This window comes from Cyanistes caeruleus, chromosome 39 (assembly GCF_971803275.1).
Source record: "Cyanistes caeruleus chromosome 39, bCyaCae1.hap1.1, whole genome shotgun sequence".
Lineage (NCBI taxonomy): Eukaryota > Metazoa > Chordata > Aves > Passeriformes > Paridae > Cyanistes > Cyanistes caeruleus.
The window spans coordinates 509,212-530,020 of NC_141740.1; the positions used below are offsets into that span (position 1 = coordinate 509,212).

Genomic DNA, 20,809 nt, shown 5'->3' on the forward strand with positions numbered 1-20,809 from the left:
CCTGGCTCGGCGGCCCCTCCCCCCCCTCCCCTCCCCCCCGCTCCCCTCCCGCCCCTCCCCCCGCCCGCCCCTCCCCCCCACGCTGGGGGTGCTGACCCTCCCCCCGCTGCCCCTGGAGGCCTTTGGGGACCCCCGGGCCCCCCTCAGCCCCTCGCTGCTGCTCCTGGAGCGCCTGGCCGAGACCCCCGAGCCCTCCCCCTCCCTCCCCTCCCCCACCGTCATCTCCGCCCTCCTGGCGCACCTGGAGGGGCCCCGCGCCCCTCCCCCCGCGCCGCGCGCCTGCTGCGCCTTTTGGCGGGAAAAAGCCAATTTTGGGGTCTCCTGGTGCGGGGCTTCGTCCCCTCCCTGATCCACGCGCGGCTCGTGCTGGGGGTGGAGCCTCGCGCCTGGGGGCGGGGCGAGCCGGGGGGCGGGGCTGGGGGCGGGGCTGGGGGCGGGGCCGCCCCTCCCCCAGCGCCAGCGGCCGGGCCGGACCCACCCGGGAGAGGAGGGAGAGGCTGAGGGAGATGGGTGAGTGAGGGTTTGGGGGAAAAAGGGGGGGTTTGGGAAAAAATGGGGGGAAATGGGGTTTGGGGGAGGAAAAGGGGGATTTGGGGAAAAATGGGGGGGGAAATGGGGTTTGGGGGGAAATAATGGGGGAAAATTGGGGGAAAAAGGGGGGATTTGGGAAAAAATGGGGGGAAAAAATGGGGTTTGGGGGGGGAATTGGGGAAATATTGGGGGGAAAAAGGGGGGATTTGGGAAAAAATGGGGGGGAAAATGGGGGTTTGGGGGGAAAAAGGGGGGATTTGGGAAAAAATGGGGGGGAAAAAATGGGGTTTGGGGGGGGAATTGGGGAAATATTGGGGGGAAAAAGGGGGGATTTGGGAAAAAATGGGGGGGAAAATGGGGGTTTGGGGGGAAAAAGGGGGGATTTGGGAAAAAATGGGGGGGAAAAATGGGGTTTGGGGGGGGAATTGGGGAAAAAATGGGATTTTGGGGGGAAAAATGGGGGGGAAATGGGGATTGGGGGGGAAATTGGGGAAAATTGGGGAAAAATTGGGGAAAATTAGGATTTTTGGGGAGAAAAATTGGGATTTTGGGTGGAAAAAGGGGGGATTTGGGAAAAATGGGGGGGAAATGGGGTTTGGGGGGAAAAAGGGGGGATTTGGGGAAAAATGGGGGATTTGGGGAAAAATGGGGGAAAAATGGGGTTTGGGGGGGGAATTGGGAAATTGGGGGAAAAAAGGGGGGATTTGGGGAGAAAAAGGGGGGGGAAAATTGGGGTTTGGGGGGGGAAAAGGGGGGATTTGGGAAAAAGGGGGGATTTGGGGAAAAATGGGGGGAAAAAATGGGGAAAAATTGGGGAAAAATGGGGTTTGGGGGGAAATAATGGGGGAAAATTGGGGGGAAATAATGGGGGAAAATTGGGGGGAAATAATGGGGGAAAATTGGGGAAAATGGGGGGGGAAAAGGGGGGATTTGGGAAAAATGGGGGGGAAAAATGGGGAAAATTGGGGGGGAAATGGGGAAATTGGCGGGAAAAAATGGGGAAAAATTGGGGAAAATTGGGGGGAAAAAATGGGGAAAATTAAGGGGGAAAAAATGGGGAAAAATTGGGAAAAATTGGGGAAAATTGGGGGCAAAAATGGGGAAAAATTGGGGAAAAAATGGGGAAAATTGGGGGGAAAATGGGGAAAATTGGGGAAAATTGGGGGGAAAATGGGGAAAAATTGGGGAAAAATTGGGGAAAAAATGGGGGAAAAATGGGGAAAATGGGGGGGAAAAATTGGGGAAAATTGGGGAAAAATTGGGGAAAAAAATGGGGAAAATTGGGGAAAAAATGGGGAAAAAATGGGGAAAAATTAAGGGGAAAAAATGGGGAAAAATTGGGGAAAAATTAAGGGGAAAAAATGGGGAAAAATTAAGGGGAAAAAGTGAGGAAAATTGGGGAAAATTGGGGGGAAAAAATGGAGGGGAAAAAATGGGGAAAATGGGAGGGAAAATTGGGATTTTGGGGAAAAAAATGGGGAAAAATTGGGATTTTGGGGGGGAAAAAGGGAGGATTTGGGAAAAATGGGGGGGAAATGGGGATTGGGGGGGGAATTGGGGAAAAATTGGGGAAATATTGGGGAAAAATTGGGAATTTGGGGGGAAAATTGGGGAAAATTGCAAAAAATTGGGATTTGGGGGACAAAAATTGGGATTTTGGGGGGAATTTGGGGGGAAAAATGGGAATTTTAGGGGGGATTTTGGGGGGAAAATGGGGATTTTTGGGGGGGAAAAAATTGGGGATTTTGGGGAGGTTTTTGGGGTAAAAACGGGGAAAATTGTGATTTTTTTGGGGGAAAAGCGGGAATTTTGTGGGGGAAGTTGGGATTTTTTGGGGATTTGGGTTAAAAAGGGGGAGGGGGGGGGATCCCAAATTTTGGGGAATTCCCGCCCAGGCTGGAGCCTCCTGCGGATTTTGGGGGCGACGGCGGCGTCTCCGTTCGGGGTGGGGGTCCTGACCCACGGCCTGAGGTGTGGGACCCCCCCCACGCGCCTGGCCTGCGCCACCGCCCTGCTGCTGCTGGCCCGGTGAGACCCCTCCCCAAATCGCCCCGGAAACGCCCACAATCAGCCCAAAATCACCCCAAAAAATAGCCCAAAATCACCCCAAAATCAGCCCAAAATCACCCCCAAAATCACCCCAAAAATAGCCCAAAATATCCCAAAATCACCCCAAAATCACCCCAAAAAATAGCCCAAAATATCCCAAAATCACCCCAAAATCACCCCAAAAAATAGCCCAAAATATCCCAAAATCACCCCAAAATCACCCCCAAAAAAACTCCCCAAATCGCCCCGGAAACGCCCACAATCACCCCCAAAATCACCCCAAAAAATAGCCCAAAATATCCCAAAATCAGCCCCAAAAAATCCCAAAATCACCCCAAAATCACCCCAAAATAACCCCAAAAATAGCCCAAAATCACCCCAAAATCAGCCCAAAATCACCCCAAAAATAGCCCAAAATATCCCAAAATCACCCCAAAATCACCCCCAAAAATAGCCCAAAATATCCCACAATCAGCCCAAAATCACCCCCAAAAAATCCCAAAATCACCCCAAAAAATCCCAAAATTGCCCCCAAAATCACCCCAAAAAATAGCCCAAAAAATCCCCAAAAACACCCAGAATCACCCCAAAAACACCCCAAAAAATTGCCCCAGAAACACCCAAAATCACCCCAAAAACACCCCAAAAAATAGCCCAAAATCACCCCCCAAAAATAGCCCAAAAAATCCCAAAATCACCCCAGAAACACCCACAATCAGCCCCCAAAAAAATCCCAAAATCACCCCAAAATCACCCCCAAAAATAGCCCAAAATATCCCAAAATCACCCCAAAAAATAGCCCAAAAAATTGCCCCACAAACACCCACAATCACCCTAAAAAAATCCCCAAATCACCCCCAAAAATAGCCGAAAATCAGCCCCAAAATCACCCCAAAAATCGCCCCGGAAACACCCAAAATCACCCAAAAAATCCCCAAAAAAATCCCCCAAAAACACCCAGAATCACCCCCAAAAAAATCCCAAAAATCCCCTCCCCCACCCCCCTATCCCCTCCCCCACCCCCCTATCGCGACATGTCCCCACTCTGGCCCCTCCCCCACCCCCCGAATCCCCTCCCCCACCCCCATATCGCGACATATCGCCACTCCAGCCCCTCCCCCACCCTATATCGCGACATATCGCCACTCTGACCCTTCCCCCACCCCGATATCGCGACATGTCCCGACTCTGACCCCTCCCCCCACTCCTTCAATCCCCTGCCCCACCCCCCAATCCCCTCCCCCACCCCATATCGCGACATATCGCCACTCTGACCCCTCCCCCACCCCTCCAATCCCCTCCCCCACCCCCCCAATCCCCTCCCCCACCCCGATATCGCGACATGTCCCGACTCTGACCCTGCCCCTCCCCCCAGGCCGGGCTCTCCGCTGTGGCCGCTGCTCTGGGGTGGGGGAGGGGCGCTGGCGGTGCTGCTGGGGGGCGTGGCCCGCGGTGGGGGAGGGGCGGCCCCTCCCCCCTTCCCCCTCTACGCCGCCGCCGCCATCGCCCAGGTGAGGGCGGAGCTGGGCCACGGCCAGGTGAGGGGGAGGGGCACCGGGGAGGGGGAGGGGCACCGGAGAGGGGGGAGGGGCACCGGGGTGGGGGAGGGGCACGGCTGGGGGAGGGGGGAGGGGCACGGCTGGGGGAGGGGGAGTGGCACCGGGGAGGGGGAGGGGCATGGCCGGGGGAGGGGGGAGGGGCACCGGGGGAGGGGGAGGGGCACCGGGGAGGGGGGAGGGGCACAACGTGGAACACACCTGGGTGGGAGGGGTGGGGCTGGAGGTGGGAGGGGTCACACCTGGAGGGGGAGGGGTCACATCTGGAGGGGGGAGGGGTCACACCTGGAGGGGGGAGGGGTCACAGCTGGAGGTGGGAGGGGTCACAGCTGGAGGGGGAGGGGTCACATCTGGAGGGGGGAGGGGTCACACCTGGAGGGGGGAGGGGTCACAGCTGGAGGTGGGAGGGGTCACAGCTGGAGGGGGGAGGGGTCACACCTGGAGGGGGGAGGGGTCACACCTGGAGGGGGGAGGGGTCACAGCTGGAGGTGGGAGGGGTCACACCTGGAGGGGGAGGGGTCTCACCTGGAGGGGGAGGGGTCACACCTGGAGGGGGAGGGGTCACACCTGGGGGGGGGAGGGGTCACACCTGGGGTCTCACCTGGGGGGGAGGGGTCACACCTGGGGTCTCACCCGGGGGCGTTGGGGTCCCGCAGGTGAACGGCCACGGTGACAGCGGTGACACCGACGGGGACCCGAGGGACACCTGGGGACACCTGGAGACACCTGGGGACACCCGGAACTCACCTGGGGACACCCGGAACTCACCTGGGGACACCCGGAACTCACCTGAGGGTGTCCAGAACTCACCTGGGGACACCCAAAAGTCACCTGGAGACCCCCAGAACTCACCTGGACACACCTGGGGACACCTGGAGACACCTGGAGAGACCCAAAATGCACCTGGAGAGACCAAAACGTCACCTGGGGATACCTGGAATGGATCTGGAAACATCCGGAACTCACCTGGGGACACCCAAAACTCACCTGGGGACACCTGGGAGCACCTGGGGTCACCTGGACACGCCCAGAACTCACCTGGACACGCCCAGAACTCACCTGGACACGCCCAGAACTCACCTGGACACGCCCATAACTCACCTGGAGACACCCAAAATGCACCTGGACACACCCAGAACTCACCTGGACACGCCCAAAAGTCACCTGGAGACCCCCAGAACTCACCTGGACACGCCTGGGCACCCCTGGACTCACCTGGGGCCACCTCAGGCCGCCTCTCACCTGTCCCCAGGTGTCCCCAGGTACCCCCAGCCCCCCCCAGCTGTCCCCAGCTGCCAGCCCCTCCCCCCCTCACCTGTCCCCAGGTGTCCCCGGCCCCTCCCCCGCCCTGCCCCTACTCCCTCTCCCCCCACGACCTCTCCCTGCTCCCCTCCCGCCGCCCTCCCCCCATCCCCGCCTGCCGCCGCGCCCTGATGACGTCATCGCCGGTGCTGGCGGCCATGTTGGGCGGAGCCTTCCGCGAGTCGCGGCTGGCGCAGGTGAGCCTGGGGCGGTGCCGGCGCCGGGCGCTGCTGCCGCTGCTGCATTTCCTGCACGGCTGCCGCGGCCCCCCCCGCGACCCCTGCGGGCTCCTCCCCCCGCGCCTCCCGCCGGGCGTGGCGGGCGGGGCCCTGGCGCTGGCACGGCGCTTCCTGGTGACGGCCTTCGAGGAGGAGGTGGCCAATCGGGTGGCGGGGGGAGGGGCGGGGGAGCTGTGGGGGTGGGCGGAGCTGTGGGGGAGCCCCGCCCTGGCGCGGCGGGCGGCGGGGGAGGTGCTGGGGGGAGGGGTGCTGGAGGTGGCCCGCAAGCTGGGGGAGGCGGCGCGGGCGGCGCGGGAGCCGGCGGCGCTGGCGGCCGCCATGATGGAGGTGATCGGCCACGCCCACGGACACGCCCGCGGCCGGGGGGAGGGGGAGGGGAGCGCGCTTCCGGGGGTGGGGGAGGGGTGGGACCCCATGGTGGGGGTGGGGGAGGGGGAGTGGGACAGCGAGGAGGGGGAGGGGGAGGAGGAGGAGGAGGAGGATGACGTCATGGAGGAGGGAAATGACGTCATGGGGGAGGGAAATGACGTCACGGAAAAGGGAAGTGACGTCACGGGAAGAGATGATGTCATGAAAATGGGAAATGATGTCATGGAAAGGGGAAATGACGTCACGGAAAGGGGAAGTGATGTCACAGAAAGAGATGACGTCATGGAAATGGGAAATGACGTCATGAAAAGGGGAAATGACGTCATGGAGGAGGAAAATGGCGTCTCGGGAAGGGGAAATGACGTCAGAGAAAGAGATGTTGTCATGGAGGAAGTAAATGACGTCATGGAAAGGAGGAATGACGTCATAGAGAAGGGAAATGACGTCATGGTAATGGGGAATGACGTGGAAAGGGGAAGTGACGTCATGGAGAAAGAAAATGATGTCACTGAAAGGGGGAAATGACGTCATGAAGTAAGGAAATGATGTCATGGAATAAGGAAATGACGTCACGGAAACGGGAAATGACGTCACGGAAAGAGGAAGTGGCGTCACGCAAAGGGAGGGCAACGGTGACGTCACAGAGGGCGGGAAGTGACGTCACGGAAACGCGAGGTGATGATGTCACAGAGGAGAGCAATGACGTCATGGAGACGGGAAATGACGTCACTGAAAACGGGGGCGATGACGTCACGGAGGAGGGAAATGGCGTCACGGAGGCGACCGGTGACGTCACAGGGGGTGGCCGATGACGTCACGCGGCAGGGAAATGACGTCAGGAGCTGGGGCCGGGCCGCGATGACGTCACGGAAGAGAACCGTGACGTCACGGAAACGTCCGGAATTCGGGGACCGCGCTGGAAACTTCTTCGGGACCTTCTGGAATTTTCTCTTCGGGACCTTCTGGAATTTTCTCTTCAGGACCTTCTGGAACTTTCGGGGGCGTGGCCGGGAATTTCCGGGAATTTTTTTTTCTCGATTTTTGGGAGCGGTTTCGGGTTCGGAAGCGAATTTAAAAAAATAAAAAAACAAAAAAAAATAAAACAAATTCGAAGGAAATTCCGGGTGTGGCCGAAATCCCAAAATTCCAAAAAAAACCCAAAATTCCCCAAAAAAATCCCCCCCAAAAAATGATTTTGAGGCCATTTCCGCTCATTTTTCTCATTTTGGGCCCGTTCCGCTCCGTTTTGGGCGATTTTGACCCAATTTTGGGGCTTTTTCCTTCGTTTTTGGGCCCTTAAAGTCTCCGCCTTCCCCAGCTGGCCACGCCCCTTCCTTATTTGGGCATTGGCGCGCTCATAGCTCCGCCCACATTTCCTAATATAGACACGGCCGCTCCCGTAAAAGGAAATGGGGGCGTGGCTTAACGCGGAAGCGCTTGCCGGGAAAATCCCGCTCTCAGCCAATCACGCGAGAGCTGCGCCGCCATCTTTGCTTCTCCCTCACGGCTTCCCGCCTTTCCCCTTCCCCACCCAATCGCGGCCCTTCTCTTTAACTCTCAGCCCCGCCCTCTTCGTGTTTCCACCAATCGCGCGCCTCCATTTTCCCGCCTCTCTCGCTGATTGGCTGCCTAAATCCCGCCCAACTCTTGGCGCCCTTCCCGCCTTCACCGCCGCCACCGCGCACGCGCGGCCCCGCCCCTTTCCTCCCCTCACGCCGGCGCCATCTTGCCCCGGGCGCTGAGGCGGCACCGGGGGGGTTCCCCCCCCCTCCCCCCCCCGGCCGCTTTTTTGAGGTGAAATTCGGCGATTTTGGGGCTTCTCGAGCCTCTCCCCACTCCAGGAGGCGCCGGGGGGAGACCGGAGCCCCCCCCCGGAGCTGCAGCCGCCGGGGGGGGGCGGCCCGGGCTCCCCCAGCGCCCGCCGGGACCGGAGCTGGAACCGCCGGTGAGGGGAGGGGGGGGGGATGAGGGGAAAAAAGGAATTTGGGGGGAAAATTCAGGGATTTTTGGGGTCCCTCGTGGAGTTTTGGGGGATTTGGGGGTGACTTTTGAGCTTTGGGGTTTAGGGTTTGGAGTGGGGGGGTTATTTTTGCGCTGAGGGAAAATTTTGAGGAGAGAAATCCTGAGGGAATCGCGATGGATTTGAGGGAAAGAAATTAATTGGGGGGTTGAGTTTTGGGTGATTTTGGGGTTTTTTTGTTGTTTGTTTTTTTTTTTCACTTCAGTTTCATCTTTGCCATGCCGGCTCCAAGACCCCAAACCCGGCCCGGGAGCCTCCGGGACCCCGAAGTTGCAGAATTATTCCTCAAAGATGATCCCGAAAAAGTCTTTGGGGAGCTGCGGGAGATCGGGCACGGAAGTTTTGGGGCCGTGTTCAGCGTGAGTGACAAAAAAATCGAAATCCGCATAAAAACTTTACCCGAAACGGCCCCGAAACGCAATAAAAAGTCTCAAAAAAGCTGAAAATCTACTCGGGAAAGCTCCAGACTTTTAAAAATGTGTTTGAAATGTGCGAGAATTGAGTTTAAACGTTCACAAATTGATTTAAAACGTCATGAAATGCTTCAAAATTTGCCTCAAATTGGATGAAAATCAGGGAAAAACGCCCTGAAAGCCCCGAAATTCCTTCAAAACCACCCCAAAATCCACCTGGGATCACCCAAATCCCCAAAATTCCCTCAAATCCTCCAAAAATTCCCTCGAATTCCCAAAATTTCCTTAAAAATTCTCTCAAATCCCCCCAAAATTTCCTCAAATCCTCCAAAAATTCCCTCAAATTCCCAAAATTTCCTTAAAAATTCTCTCAAATCCCCCCAAAATTTCCTCAAATCCTCCAAAAATTCTCTTAAATTCCCTTGAAACTCTCAAAATTCCCAAATAATTCTTTCAAATCCTCAAAAACTTTATCAAATCTCCCAAAATTCCCTCAAATCTTCCGCAATTCTCTCAAATCCCTCAGAACTCTCCAAAAATCCCCCAAAACTCCCTCAAATCCCCTCAAAATTCCCTCAAATTCCCCAAAATTCCCTCAAATTCCCCAAAATTCCCTCAAATCCCCCCAAAATTCCCTAAAATCACCCAAAACTCTGTTAAGTCCCCAAAAATATCCTCAAATCTTAAAAAAATTCCCTCAAATCCCCCCAAAATTCCCTCAAATCCCCCCAAAATTCCCTCAAAACACCCAAAACTCCATTAAATCCCAAAAAATTCCCTCAAATCTTAAAAAAATTCCTTCAAATCCCCCCAAAATTCCCTAAAATCTGTCAAAATTCCCTCAAATCCCCAAAATCCCCTCAGATCCCCCCAAAATTCCCTAAAATCTGTCAAAATTCCCTCAAATCCCCAAAATTCCCTCAAATCCCCCAGAACTCTCCCAAAAAAACCCCTAAAAATTCCCTCAAATCCCCAAAAATTCCCTCAAAATTCTCTCAAATCCCCCAAAAATTCCCTCAAAATTCCCAAAAATTCCCCAAAATCCCCCAAAATTCCCCAAAAAAATCCCCCAAAATCCCCCAAAATTCCCCAAATTCTTCCCCCAAAATCCCCCAGGCCCGGGACCTGCGCTCCCAGGAGTTGGTGGCCATCAAGAAAATGTCCTACCGCGGCCGAGCCTCCAGCGAGGTGAGCCCAGCACCCCAAAACCCCCCAAAAACCCCCAAATTCCCATAAAAACCCAAAATCCTGGGATTTTGCCCCAAAACAATCAAACCAGAAGTGGCAGGACATCGTGAGGGAGGTGAAGGTGCTGCAGAGGCTCCGGCATCCCAACACCGTCGGCTTCAGGGGCTGCTACCTGCGGGAAAACACGGCCTGGGTGAGCCCCCCGAATTTGGGGAGGGGTCCCAGAAATGTGGGGAGGGGTCCTGGGGGGGGTCGGGAATTTTGGGGAATTTTTGGGAATTTTTTGGGAATTTTTTTTGATTTTTTGGGAATTTTTTGGGGTTGGTTCTAAGGAATTTTTTGAGGATTTTTGGGGGTTTTAAATGGGTCTGGGGGAGCCCCGCGAATTTGGGGAGGGGTCCCAGAAATGTGGGGAGGGGTCCTGGGGGGGGGTCGGGAATTTTGGGAAATTTTGGGAATTTTTTGGGATTTTTTGGGGATTTTTGGGGAATTTTTTTTTATTTTTTGGGAATTTTTTGGGGTGGTTTTAAGGGATTTTGGGGGTTTTAAATGGGTCTGGGTGAGCCCCCCGAATTTGGGGAGGGGTCCCAGAAATGTGGGGAGGGGTCCTGGGGGGGGTCGGGAATTTTGGGGAATTTTTTGGGAATTTTTAGGAATTTTGGTGGATTTTTTTGGGGAGGTTTTAATGAGTTTTTGGGGATTTTTTTGGGTGGTTTTGGGGTGGTTTTAAGGATTTTTGGGGGGGGAGGAGACCCCAAAATTTGGGGATTTTGGGGAATTTTGGGAATTTTTGGGATTTTGGGAATTTTTGGGATTTTGGGAATTTTGGGATTTTTGGGAATTTTGGGGTTCCCAAAGTGAGCCCCTCCCCCCTCAGCTCGCCATGGAATTCTGTGTGGGATCAGCCCTGGATCTGCTGGAAGGTGAAAATTGGGGCAATTTCGGGGTTTTTGGGGAATTTTGGGCAATTTTGGGAATTTTGGGGAATTTCGGGGTTTTTGGGGATTTCTTGGGAATTTTGGGGGATTTTTTTGGGATTTATTGGGAATTTTTGGGGATATTTTGGGGGGATTTTTGGGGTGAATTTGGGTGATTTGGGGGTGATTTTTAGGGTGGTTTTGGGGTAAATCTGGGGGATTTTGGGGTGATTTTGGGGATAATTTTGAGGATATTTTTGGCGTGATTTTGGGTTGATTTTAGGGTGATTTTGGGCTGAATTTGGGTTGATTTTTGGGGTGAATTTGGGGGATTTGGGGGTGATTTTTGGGGTGGTTTTGGGGTGAATTTGGGGTGATTTGGGGTTGATTTTTGGGGTGAATTTGGGGGATTTTGGGGTGGTTTTGAGGTGATTTTTAGGGTGAATTTGGGGTGGTTTTGGGGTGAATTTGGGGGATTTTGGGGTAAATCTGGGTGATTTTGGGGTGAATTTGGGTGATTTGGGGGTGATTTTTAGGGTGATTTTGGGGTGAATTTGGGGTGATTTTTGGGGGTGATTTTGGGGGATTTTGGGTTGAATTTGGGGATGATTTTGAGGATATTTTTGGCGTGATTTTGGGTTGATTTTTGGGGTGAATTTGGGGGATTTTGGGGTGATTTTTGGGGGTGGTTTTGGGGTGAATTTGGGGTGATTTGGGGTTGATTTTTGGGGTGAATTTGGGGGATTTGGGGTCACTCCCCACCTGCCCCCCCCAGGTCACCAGGAGCCGCTGAGGGAGGAGGAGATCGGGGCCATCACTGAGGGGGCCCTGCAGGGCCTGGGCTACCTGCACAGCCAGGGGGTGATCCACAGGTACAGGGGCTGCCCCATAGATCCTGCCCCATAGATCATCCCTGCCCCATAGATCATCCCTGCCCCATAGACCCACAGCCTGGGCTACCTGCACAGCCAGGGGGTGATCCACAGGTACAGGGGCTGCCCCATAGATCCTGCCCCATAGATCATCCCTGCCCCATAGATCATCCCTGCCCCATAGATCATCCCTGCCCCATAGACCCACAGCCTGGGCTACCTGCACAGCCAGGGGGTGATCCACAGGTACACATCCTGCCCCATAGATCCTGCCCCATAGATCATCCCTGCCCCATAGATCCTGCCCCATACATCATCCCTGCCCCGTAGATCATCCCTGCCCTATAGATGCTGTCCCATAGATCTGACCTCTAGATCCTACCCCATAGATCCCACCCTATAGATCCCACCCCATAGATCCTGCTCTATAAATCCTGCCCCATAGATCATCCCTCCCCTATAGATCCTGTCCCATAAATCTGACCCATAGATCCTGATCCATAGGGTCTGATCCATGGGTCCTGCCTTAGAGATCGTGCCCCATAGATCCCACCCTATAGATCCCGCCCCATAGATCCTGCTCTATAGATCCTGCCCCATAGATCATTCCTCCCCTATAGATCCTGTCCCATAGATCCTGCTCTATAAATCCTGCCCCAGAGATCCTGCCCCATAGATCCCGCCCCATAGATCCCACCCTATAGCCCCTCCCCTATAGCTCCCGCCCCACAGCTCCCTCCAGCCCCATAACCGCTGCCCCCTGCCCCCCATCTCTGCCCCACAGGGACGTCAAGGCCGGGAACATCCTCCTGGGGACCCCCGGCCACGTCAAACTGGGCGACTTCGGCTCGGCCGCCGTGGCCACCCCGGCCAATTCCTTGGTGGGGACCCCGTACTGGTGAGGGGGGGGGAGGGGATTCATCCGTTCTCTATTTGGGGAGGGGGATTTGGGGGGATTTGGGGGAGGGGTCCCCAAGGCTGAACCCCCACCCCCCACCCCAGGATGGCCCCGGAGGTGATTCTGGCCATGGACGAGGGGCTCTACGACGGCCGGGCGGACGTGTGGTCACTGGGCATCACCTGCATCGAGATGGGTGAGGGGCAATTGGGGAGGGGGCTTCAGTTTGGGGGGGTTTGGGGGGATTTGGGGAATTTTTTGGATTTTTTGGGGGATTTTTTGGGGGTTTTTTGGGGATTTTTTGGGGTTTTTTGGGGGGATTTTGGGGGGTTTTGGGTCACTGGGCATCACCTGCATCGAGATGGGGGAGGGGAAATTGGGGAGGGGGCTTCAATTTGGGGAAGGGGAGGGGATTTAGGGATTTATTTTTTATGGGGTTTTTTGGGGAATTCTGGGTTTTTTGGGGGGTGAATTTGGGTTTTTTTTGGGGTGAATTTGGGGTTTTTTTGGGAACGGATTTTGGGGTGAATTTGGGGTTTTTTGGGGTGAATTTGGGGGTTTTTTGGGGTGAATTTGGCGTATTTCAGGGATGGATTTTGGGGTGAATTTGGGGTTTTTTGGGGAACAGATTTTGGGGTAAATTTGGGGTTTTTTGGGTTCATTTCCCCCCCAGCTGAGCGGAGGCCGCCCCTGTTCCAGCTGAACGCGATGAGCGCCCTTTACCACATCGCCCAGAGAGACCCCCCGGGGCTGAAACAGCCCCACACGTGGTCAGTGCTGCCCCATAGATCCTGCCCCATAGATCATCCCTGCCCCATAGATCCTGTGTGACCCATAGATCCTGCCCCATAGATCATCCCTGCCCCATAGATCCTGTGTGACCCATAGATCCTGACCCATAGATCATCCCTGACCCATAGATCATCCCTGTACCACATCGCCCAGAGAGACCCCCCGGGGCTGAAACAGCCCCACACGTGGTCAGTGCTGCCCCATAGATCCTGCCCCATAGATCCTGACCCATAGATCACCCCTTTACCACATCGCCCAGAGAGACCCCCCGGGGCTCAAACAGCCCCACACGTGGTCAGTGCTGCCCCATAGATCCTGACCCATAGATCCTGTGTGACCCATAGATCCTGTGTGACCCATAGATCATCCCTGCCCCATAGATCATCCCTGCCCCATAGATCATCCCTGCCCCATAGATCACCCCTTTACCACATCGCCCAGAGAGACCCCCCGGGGCTCAAACAGCCCCACACCTGGTCAGTGCTGCCCCATAGATCCTGCCCCATAGATCCTGCCCCATAGATCATCCCTGCCCCATAGATCATCCCTGCCCCATAGATCCTGACCCATACATCCTGCCCCATAGATCACCCCTGCCCCATAGATCACCCCTTTACCACATCGCCCAGAGAGACCCCCCGGGGCTCAAACAGCCCCACAGCTGGTCAGTGCTGCCCCATAGATCCTGACCCATAGATCCTGACCCATAGATCCTGTGTGACCCATAGATCCTGTGTGACCCATAGATCCTGCCCCATACATCCTGCCCCATAGATCATCCCTGCCCCATAGATCCTGACCCATAGACCCTGCCCCATAGACCCTGCCCCATAGGTCCTGACCCATAGATCATCCCTGACCCATAGACCCTGCCCTATAGATCCTGACCCATAGATCCTGACCCATAGATTCCCCATCCCCCCCAGGTCGGAGGAATTCCGGGATTTCGTTTCTCGCTGTCTCCGGAAGCTTCCGCAGGATCGGCCCCGAGCGCGGGAACTGCTGCAGGTGGGACCCCAAAATCCACAGAATCCACCCCAAAAAACCCCAAAATCCACAGAATCCGCCCAAAAAAAACCCAAAAACCCCAAAATCCACCCCAAAAACCCCAAAATCCACAAAATCCACCCAAAAACCCCAAAATCCACCCAAAAAACCCCAAAATCCACAGAATCCACCCCAAAAAAAACCCAAAAATCCACAGAATCCACCCAAAAAACCCCAAAATCCACAAAATCCACCCCAAAAACCCCAAAATCCACAAAATCCACCCAAAAACCCCAAAATCCACCCAAAAAACCCCAAAATCCACAGAATCCATCCCAAAAAAAACCCAAAATCCACCAAAAAAACCCCAAAACCCACAGAATCCACCCCAAAAACCCCAAAATCCACAGAATCCACCCCAAAAAAACCTCAAAATCCACAGAATCCACCCCAAAAAAACCCCAAAATCCACAAAATCCACCCAAAAAACCCCAAAATCCACCCAAAAAACCCCAAAATCCACAGAATCCACCCCAAAAAACCCCAAAATCCACCCCAAAAAACCCCAAAACCACCCAAAAATTCCCCACAAAAAACCCCAAAACCCCCAAAATTCTCAAAATATTTTTTAGATTATTTCAATGATTTTGGGTTAATTTTTGCCAGTTTTGGGCTGATTTTGATGATTTTTTGGGTTGATTTTGATGATTTTTTGGGTGATTTTGGGTGATTTTGATGATTTTGGGTTAATTTTGGCCATTTTTGGGGCTATTTTGTGGTGATTTTGATGATTTTGATGATTTTTTGGGTTATTTTTGGGGTGATTTTGATGATTTTTTGGGTGATTTTGGGCTGATTTTGATGATTTTGGGGTAATTTTGGCCGTTTTTGGGGTGATTTTGTGGTGATTTTGATGATTTTTTGGCTGATTTTGGGTTGATTTTGATGATTTTGGGTTAATTTTGGCCGTTTTGGGGCTGATTTTGATGATTTTTTGGGTGATTTTGGGTGATTTTGATGATTTTTTGGGTGATTTTGGGTGATTTTGATGATTTTTTGGGTTAATTTTGGCCGTTTTTGGGGTTCCAGCACCGTTTCCTGGCCCAGGAGCGACCCCCGGGCGTCGTCCCCGAGCTGCTGCGCAGAACCAAAATGGCCGCCAGGGACGCGGTGAGTGCGCCCCAGTACAGACCAGTATAAACCAGTACAGACCAGTATAAACCAGTATAGACCAGTACAGACCAGTACAGACCAGTATAGACCAGTATAGACCAGTACAGACCAGTATAAACCAGTACAGACCAGTATAGACCAGTATAAACCAGTACAGAACAGTACAGACCAGTACAGACCAGTATAAACCAGTACAGACCAGTATAAACCAGTACAGACCAGTACAGACCAGTATAAACCAGTACAGACCAGTACAGACCAGTACAGACCAGTATAAACCAGTATAGACCAGTACAGACCAGTACAGACCAGTATAAACCAGTACAGACCAGTACAAACCAGTACAGACCAGTACAGACCAGTATAAACCGGTACAGACCAGTACAGATCAGTATAAACCGGTACAGACCAGTATAAACCAGTACAGACCAGTACAGACCAGTATAAACCAGTATAAACCAGTACAGACCAGTACAGACCAGTATAAACCAGTACAGACCAGTACAGACCAGTACAGACCAGTATAGACCAGTACAGACCAGTACAGACCAGTACAGACCAGTACAGACCAGTATAGACCAGTACAGACCAGTATAAACCAGTATAAACCAATACAGACCAGGATGGGCTGGCTGGGTTCCAGTCTTGGTCCCAGTCCCTCCCAGTTCCCTCCCAGTTTATCCCAGTTCCCTCCCAGTCCCTCCCAGTCCCTCCCAGTTCACCCCAGTTTGTTCCCAGTTTGTTCCCAGTCCCTCCCAGTCCATCCCAGTCCCTCCCAGTCCCTCCCAGTTTGTTCCCAGTTTGTTCCCAGTTTGTTCCCAGTCCCTCCCAGTCTGACCCCGCCCCCCTCTGTCCCCCCAGGACCCCTCCAGCCCCTCCCCCAGCATTCCCAGTTCTCCCAGTAGCACCAGTGACCCCCCCAGCCTGGGGGACCCCGAGGACGACGCCGAGGGGGGAGGGGAGGGGTCCCCCGGGACCCCCCCGCAGGTGAGGAGGGGAAATTCCGGCAACTTCCGGGAAAAGTCGGGGAATTTTCGGGAAAATTGGGGAATTTTATGGAGATTTTGGGAATTTTCTGGAGATTTGGGGAATTTTCTGGAGATTTTGGGAATTTTCGGGAAAATTGGGGAATTTTATGGACATTTTGGGAATTTTCTGGGATTTTCAGGAGGGTCCAGGGAAGTTTTCAGGGATTTCGGGAGAAATTTGGGAATTTTGGGAAATATGGGGATTTGGAGGGGGGAATTTGAGGGAATTTGGGGAGGATTTTGAGGGAATTTAGGGAATTTTCAGGGAATTCGGGAGGATTTTGAGGGAATTTTGGGAATTTTCAGGGATTTCGGGGAGGATTTTGAGGGAATTTTGGGAATTTTCAGGAATTTGGTTGGAATTTGGGAGGATTTTGAGGGAATTTTGGGAATTTTCAGGGTTTTGGGGGGATTTGTGGTCTCCCCTCCCCTTTCCCCCTCCCAAAAACTCCCCCAGCGAATTCAATCCCGATTTTTAACCCCCTTTTCCCCCAAAAAAGTCAAATTTCATCCCAAAATTTCCCTTTAATTCCATTTTTTCCCATTTTTCCCCTCACAAACGGCCTCATTTTCCCCACTTTTGCCGTTTTTCCCTCAAAATCCAAAATTTTCTTCCCTTTCTCCCCTCACCAATGGCAACGTTCCGTTCCCCCTCCCCTTTTTCCCCTTTTTTCCCATTTTTCCCCATTTTTCCCTCATATTCCCACACTTTTTCCCATTTTCCCCTCATTTTGTCCCATTTCCCCACAATTTTTCCCCATTTTCCCCTCACATTCCCTCATCTTACCCCAATTTTTCCCCGTTTTTTCCAATTTTCCCCTCATTTTTTCCCATTTTCCCACAACTTTTTCCTCATTTTTCCCATTTTCCCCCATTTTTCCCCCATTTTCCCCTCACATTCCCTCATTTTTCCCCGTTTTCCCCTCATTTTTCCCCGTTTTCCCCTCATTTTTTCCCATTTTCCCCTCATTTTCCCTCATTTTCTCTCCCTCAGGATGACGCCATTTCCGCCATTTTGTCCCCCCAAAACCCCGATTTCCCCACCCAAAATCCTGATTTCTCCACCCAAATTCCTGATTTCCCCACCCAAAATCCCGATTTTTCCACTCAAAATCCCGATTTTTCCACCCAAAATCCCGATTTTTCCACCCAAAATCCCTTTTCTTCCCCCTCCATTTCCCCTCCTCCCTCCCCTCCGGCCGCCATTTTGTCTTCCCCCTCACCCCTTCAAACCCCGACTTTAACCCCACAAAACCCAAATTTCCCGCCTCAAAACTCCACTTTTTCCCCTCAAAACTCCACTTTTTCCCCTAAAAGCGCATTTTTATCCCCAGAAAACGCGTTTTTATCCCCCTCGGACGCAAATTCCCCCTCACAAAAACCCCTTTTACCTCCTGCCGACTCTCCCTCATCACCGGCGGCCATTTTGTCCCACCCGCCCGTCCTTTTACCGCCTCAAAACTCGATTTTATCCCCTCAAAACTCGGTTTTATCCCCTCAAAATTCAATTTTATCCCCTCAAAACTCGGTTTTATCCCCTCAAAATTCAATTTTATCCCCTCAAACCTCGGTTTTATCCCCTCAAAACCCCATTTCCCCCTCAGAAAATCCCATTTTATCCCCGCCAACCCCAAATTTCCCCTCCTCAACCCTCCCTTTCTCCCCGGCCGCCATTTTCTCCCCTCAGGCCTCCATCTTCCCGCCCCCCCCCACTCCTCATTTCCCGCCCAAAACTCCCGTTTTTCCACCCAAAACTCCCGTTTTTCCACCCAAAACTCCCGTTTCTCCACCCAAAACTCCAACTTTCCCCTCAAAAACCCCCAAACCTCCCCTCACCTTCCTCCCCTCCCCCCGCCGAGCCCCCTCCCCGCTCCCCACCCCTCCATTTTCCCCTCACCTCCTCTGCTCCCTCTTGGCCTTCACCGCCGCCCTCCACCCCTCCCCCCCTTCCTTCCTCCTCCTCCTCGCCGCCTTTTGGGCTCAAAAACGTCGATTTCGGGTTTTTCTCTCCGCCCTCGAGTTCGGCGCCACGGCTTTGGCGCTGACTCACGCCTTCCTCCCCCTCCACCCTCACCTGGGCCCGCTGGCCTCGGCCGCCGTCGCCGCCGCCATCTTGGGCCCGGGCGGGTTCCGCCGCCGTTTTTACGTCCCCGTGGCCGTTTTGGCCGCTCAGCTTTGGATTTCTCCGTGGTTGTTTTTACCTCTTTACGTCCTGGGCGAATTCTCTCGCGGGGGTCGAGCCCATCGCTTGTGGCTCCGCGTCCTTTTGGGTTTGCCCCCTCCTCTTTTCCGCGTCTTCTCCCGTTTGGGTTTGGCTTCCGAGCGAGGACTTTTCGCTTTTTTCCCCAAAACCAACAAAATGAGGTTCAGGAGTCGCCTCCCCCTCCCTCGGAAAAGGTTCCCGGCTGAAATCGCCGCCAATCCCAAAAGTTTTTGGGGCCTGGGGAATTTTTGGAGGGATTTGGCGCGGTTTTTTTCCGGAAAGATCCGGAAGTTTCTCCCGGGGATCTGGAGGGGGAGGGGGAGCGCCCCTCCCCCACCCAGCAGGATCCCCCGGCCCCTTCCCCGGCCCCTCCCCCCACCCCCCCCAAAAAAACCCCAAATCCGGGGATCCGCCCCTCCCCCACCCCCCAGGAGGCCTTGGAGGTGATTTTGGGGTGGGGGAGGGGTGCCCCAAACACCCCCAAAATTCCCCTTTTTTAACCCAAAAAAAAGTTCAAAACCCCCAGGAATTCCCCACCCCCCAAAAAATTCCAAAATTTTGGGGAATTCCTAAAAAATTTGGGATTTTTGGGGTGAAAATCCCGAAATTTTGGGGGGAAAACTCCCGGAAAAACCAAAAAAAATCCAAAATTTGGGATTTCTGGGGGTCGAAATCCCAAAATTTTGGGGGGAAAACTCCCGGAAAAGCCAAAAAAAAAATCCCAAAATTTGGGGGTTTTTTCCCAATTTTTTTTAGGTATTTTCCGTTAAATTTTGGGATTTTTCTCCCCTCCCCCCCTTTTTTTTTTCCCTATTTATTTTCCCGGGGGGTCCCCAAAATTCCAGAGCTTGAGGTGGGGGAGGGGCGGAATTTTTGGGGGAATTTTTCTGGGTTTTTTTCCATTTTTTTTTCCGTTTTTTTTTTAAATTTTTGGGAATTTTTTGGGGGGAATTTTCGTTTTCGGGGAATTTTCTTCGGGATTAATTTTATTTAAAATATAATTATTTAAACCGTTCCCAGTTTAATTTCTTTTTATTTTAAATTTCATTTATTTTTTGTTGGGTTTTGGGGTCGGTTTGGGGGGGAAAAAGGGAAAATTTGGGGGGAAAAAAGGGAATTTTGAGGTTCCTTGATGTAAATTTTGGGGGTTTGGGGCTCTGAAAGGAAAATTTGGGAATTTTTCGTTGGAATTTTGGGGTTTTTTGGTCGGAATTTGGGGGTTTTTTGTTTAAAATTGGGAATTTTGAGGTGGAATTTGGGATCTTTTTGGGATTTTCTGTTGAAATTTAAATTTCTCTCGCTGAATTTGGGATTTTTTTGTTAAAAATTTGGGGGTTTTTTGTTAAAATTTGGGGGGGTTTTGTTAAAATTTAAATTTTCCTTTCAGAATTTGAGGTTTTTTTGTTAAAATTTGAGATTTTTTTGTTAAAAATTTAATTTTTTCTCTCAGAATTTGGGATTTTTTGTTAAAATTTGAGGGGTTTTTGTTAAAAATTCGGGTTTTTTGTTAAAATTTAAATTTTCCTTTCAGAATTTGAGTGTTTTTTGTTAAAATTTGGGGGTTTTGTTGGAATTTTGGGGGTTTTTGTCTGAATTTGGGATTTTTGGGGCAGAATTTGGGGTTTTTTGTTAAAAATTTGGGGGTTTTTTTTAAAATTTGGGATTTTTTGTTTAAAATTTATTTTTTTCTCTCAGAATTTGGTATTTTTTGTTGCAATTTGGGTTTTTTGTTGCAATTTTGGGGTTCCCGAGCCCTTTTTCCCCCTGCAGGTTCCGGAGCGGCCGCGGGCGGAACGTTCTGGAAAGATCCCGAAATTCCCGGAGCTCGTCTGGAGCCCCTGCTGGCCCGGCCCGGGAAACCCCAAATTCCCCATTTTCTGAAAACCCCCAAAATCTCCCGATTTTACCCCAAAATTTGGGATTTTTAATTAAAAATAAATCCCCCCAAATTTTCTCATTTCCGAGAAAAAAAAATCCGCCCCAATTCCCCTCCCCCCCCCTTAATGAAGCGGGGGCGTTAATTAAACTCATTAACGAGGTGATTAATAAACGAGACGCTGGTGACGTCATTGGCTCCGCCCGCTTTATGCTAATTAGGGTTAATTACCGCCTTAAATCCGGGGTTAATTAATGGGAGGAGTCCTCGGGGAAGGGGTGGGGGAGGGGAGGCGTTAATTACCCCCGCCGCTCTTAATTAATCCCTTAATAATTAACAAGTCGCGTCGTTAATTACCGCGGCACTTCCGCGTTCCCACAGTGGCGAGGAGGGGGC

The 20,809-nt window shown here is 52.7% G+C and overlaps 3 protein-coding genes across 7 annotated transcripts in view; all 3 read left to right on the forward strand.

Moving 5' to 3' along the window:
* LOC111945765 (uncharacterized) overlaps nucleotides 1–349 on the forward strand; it is a 9,660-nt gene extending 9,311 nt beyond the window's left edge. The window contains exon 5 of the mRNA XM_086872130.1: nucleotides 148–349. Within this exon, the coding sequence (XP_086728256.1) occupies nucleotides 148–349 (202 nt within the window). The remainder of the gene's footprint in view (nucleotides 1–147) is intronic.
* A 63-nt stretch (nucleotides 350–412) lies between these two features.
* On the forward strand, nucleotides 413–7,164 carry LOC147647363 (uncharacterized). The gene is made up of 4 exons (XM_086872157.1): nucleotides 413–510; nucleotides 2,427–2,559; nucleotides 3,956–4,118; nucleotides 4,793–7,164. The coding sequence occupies exons 1-4, from the start codon at nucleotides 507–509 to the stop codon at nucleotides 6,569–6,571; spliced, it is 2,079 nt and encodes a 692-aa protein (XP_086728283.1). The 5' UTR covers nucleotides 413–506; the 3' UTR covers nucleotides 6,572–7,164.
* A 641-nt stretch (nucleotides 7,165–7,805) lies between these two features.
* LOC111942524 (serine/threonine-protein kinase TAO2-like) lies at nucleotides 7,806–20,606 on the forward strand. Of its 5 annotated transcripts, none has more exons than XM_086872151.1 (13): nucleotides 7,806–7,991; nucleotides 8,272–8,425; nucleotides 9,596–9,667; nucleotides 9,759–9,860; nucleotides 10,545–10,590; nucleotides 11,360–11,456; nucleotides 12,241–12,354; nucleotides 12,459–12,550; nucleotides 13,028–13,124; nucleotides 14,073–14,154; nucleotides 15,223–15,303; nucleotides 16,168–16,293; nucleotides 17,329–19,552. In XM_086872151.1, exons 2-13 carry the CDS (start codon nucleotides 8,285–8,287, stop codon nucleotides 18,982–18,984), a joined length of 2,706 nt encoding a protein of 901 aa, XP_086728277.1. In that variant the 5' UTR covers nucleotides 7,806–7,991; nucleotides 8,272–8,284; the 3' UTR covers nucleotides 18,985–19,552. The 5 variants fall into 5 exon arrangements, with proteins under 5 accessions (XP_086728277.1, XP_086728282.1, XP_086728278.1 ...); XM_086872156.1 differs by lacking the exon at nucleotides 17,329–19,552 and adding an exon at nucleotides 20,308–20,606 and having other exon boundaries at nucleotides 7,810–7,991; XM_086872152.1 differs by lacking the exon at nucleotides 7,806–7,991 and having other exon boundaries at nucleotides 8,037–8,425.
* Nucleotides 20,607–20,809: the final 203 nt, after the last annotated feature.

Excerpts from the sequence above, each read along its gene's own strand:
- LOC111942524 (XM_086872151.1), top strand. The coding sequence starts at position 8,285 with ATGCCGGCTCCAAGACCCCAAACCCGGCCCGGGAGCCTCCGGGACCCC. Across the intron at positions 12,355-12,458 it reads TTGGTGGGGACCCCGTACTG|GATGGCCCCGGAGGTGATTC; the intron begins GTGAGGGGGGGG and ends CCCCCACCCCAG. Across the intron at positions 13,125-14,072 it reads CTGAAACAGCCCCACACGTG|GTCGGAGGAATTCCGGGATT; the intron begins GTCAGTGCTGCC and ends CATCCCCCCCAG.
- LOC147647363 (XM_086872157.1), top strand. Across the intron at positions 2,560-3,955 it reads GCCCTGCTGCTGCTGGCCCG|GCCGGGCTCTCCGCTGTGGC; the intron begins GTGAGACCCCTC and ends CCCTCCCCCCAG. Across the intron at positions 4,119-4,792 it reads CGGAGCTGGGCCACGGCCAG|GTGAACGGCCACGGTGACAG; the intron begins GTGAGGGGGAGG and ends GGGGTCCCGCAG.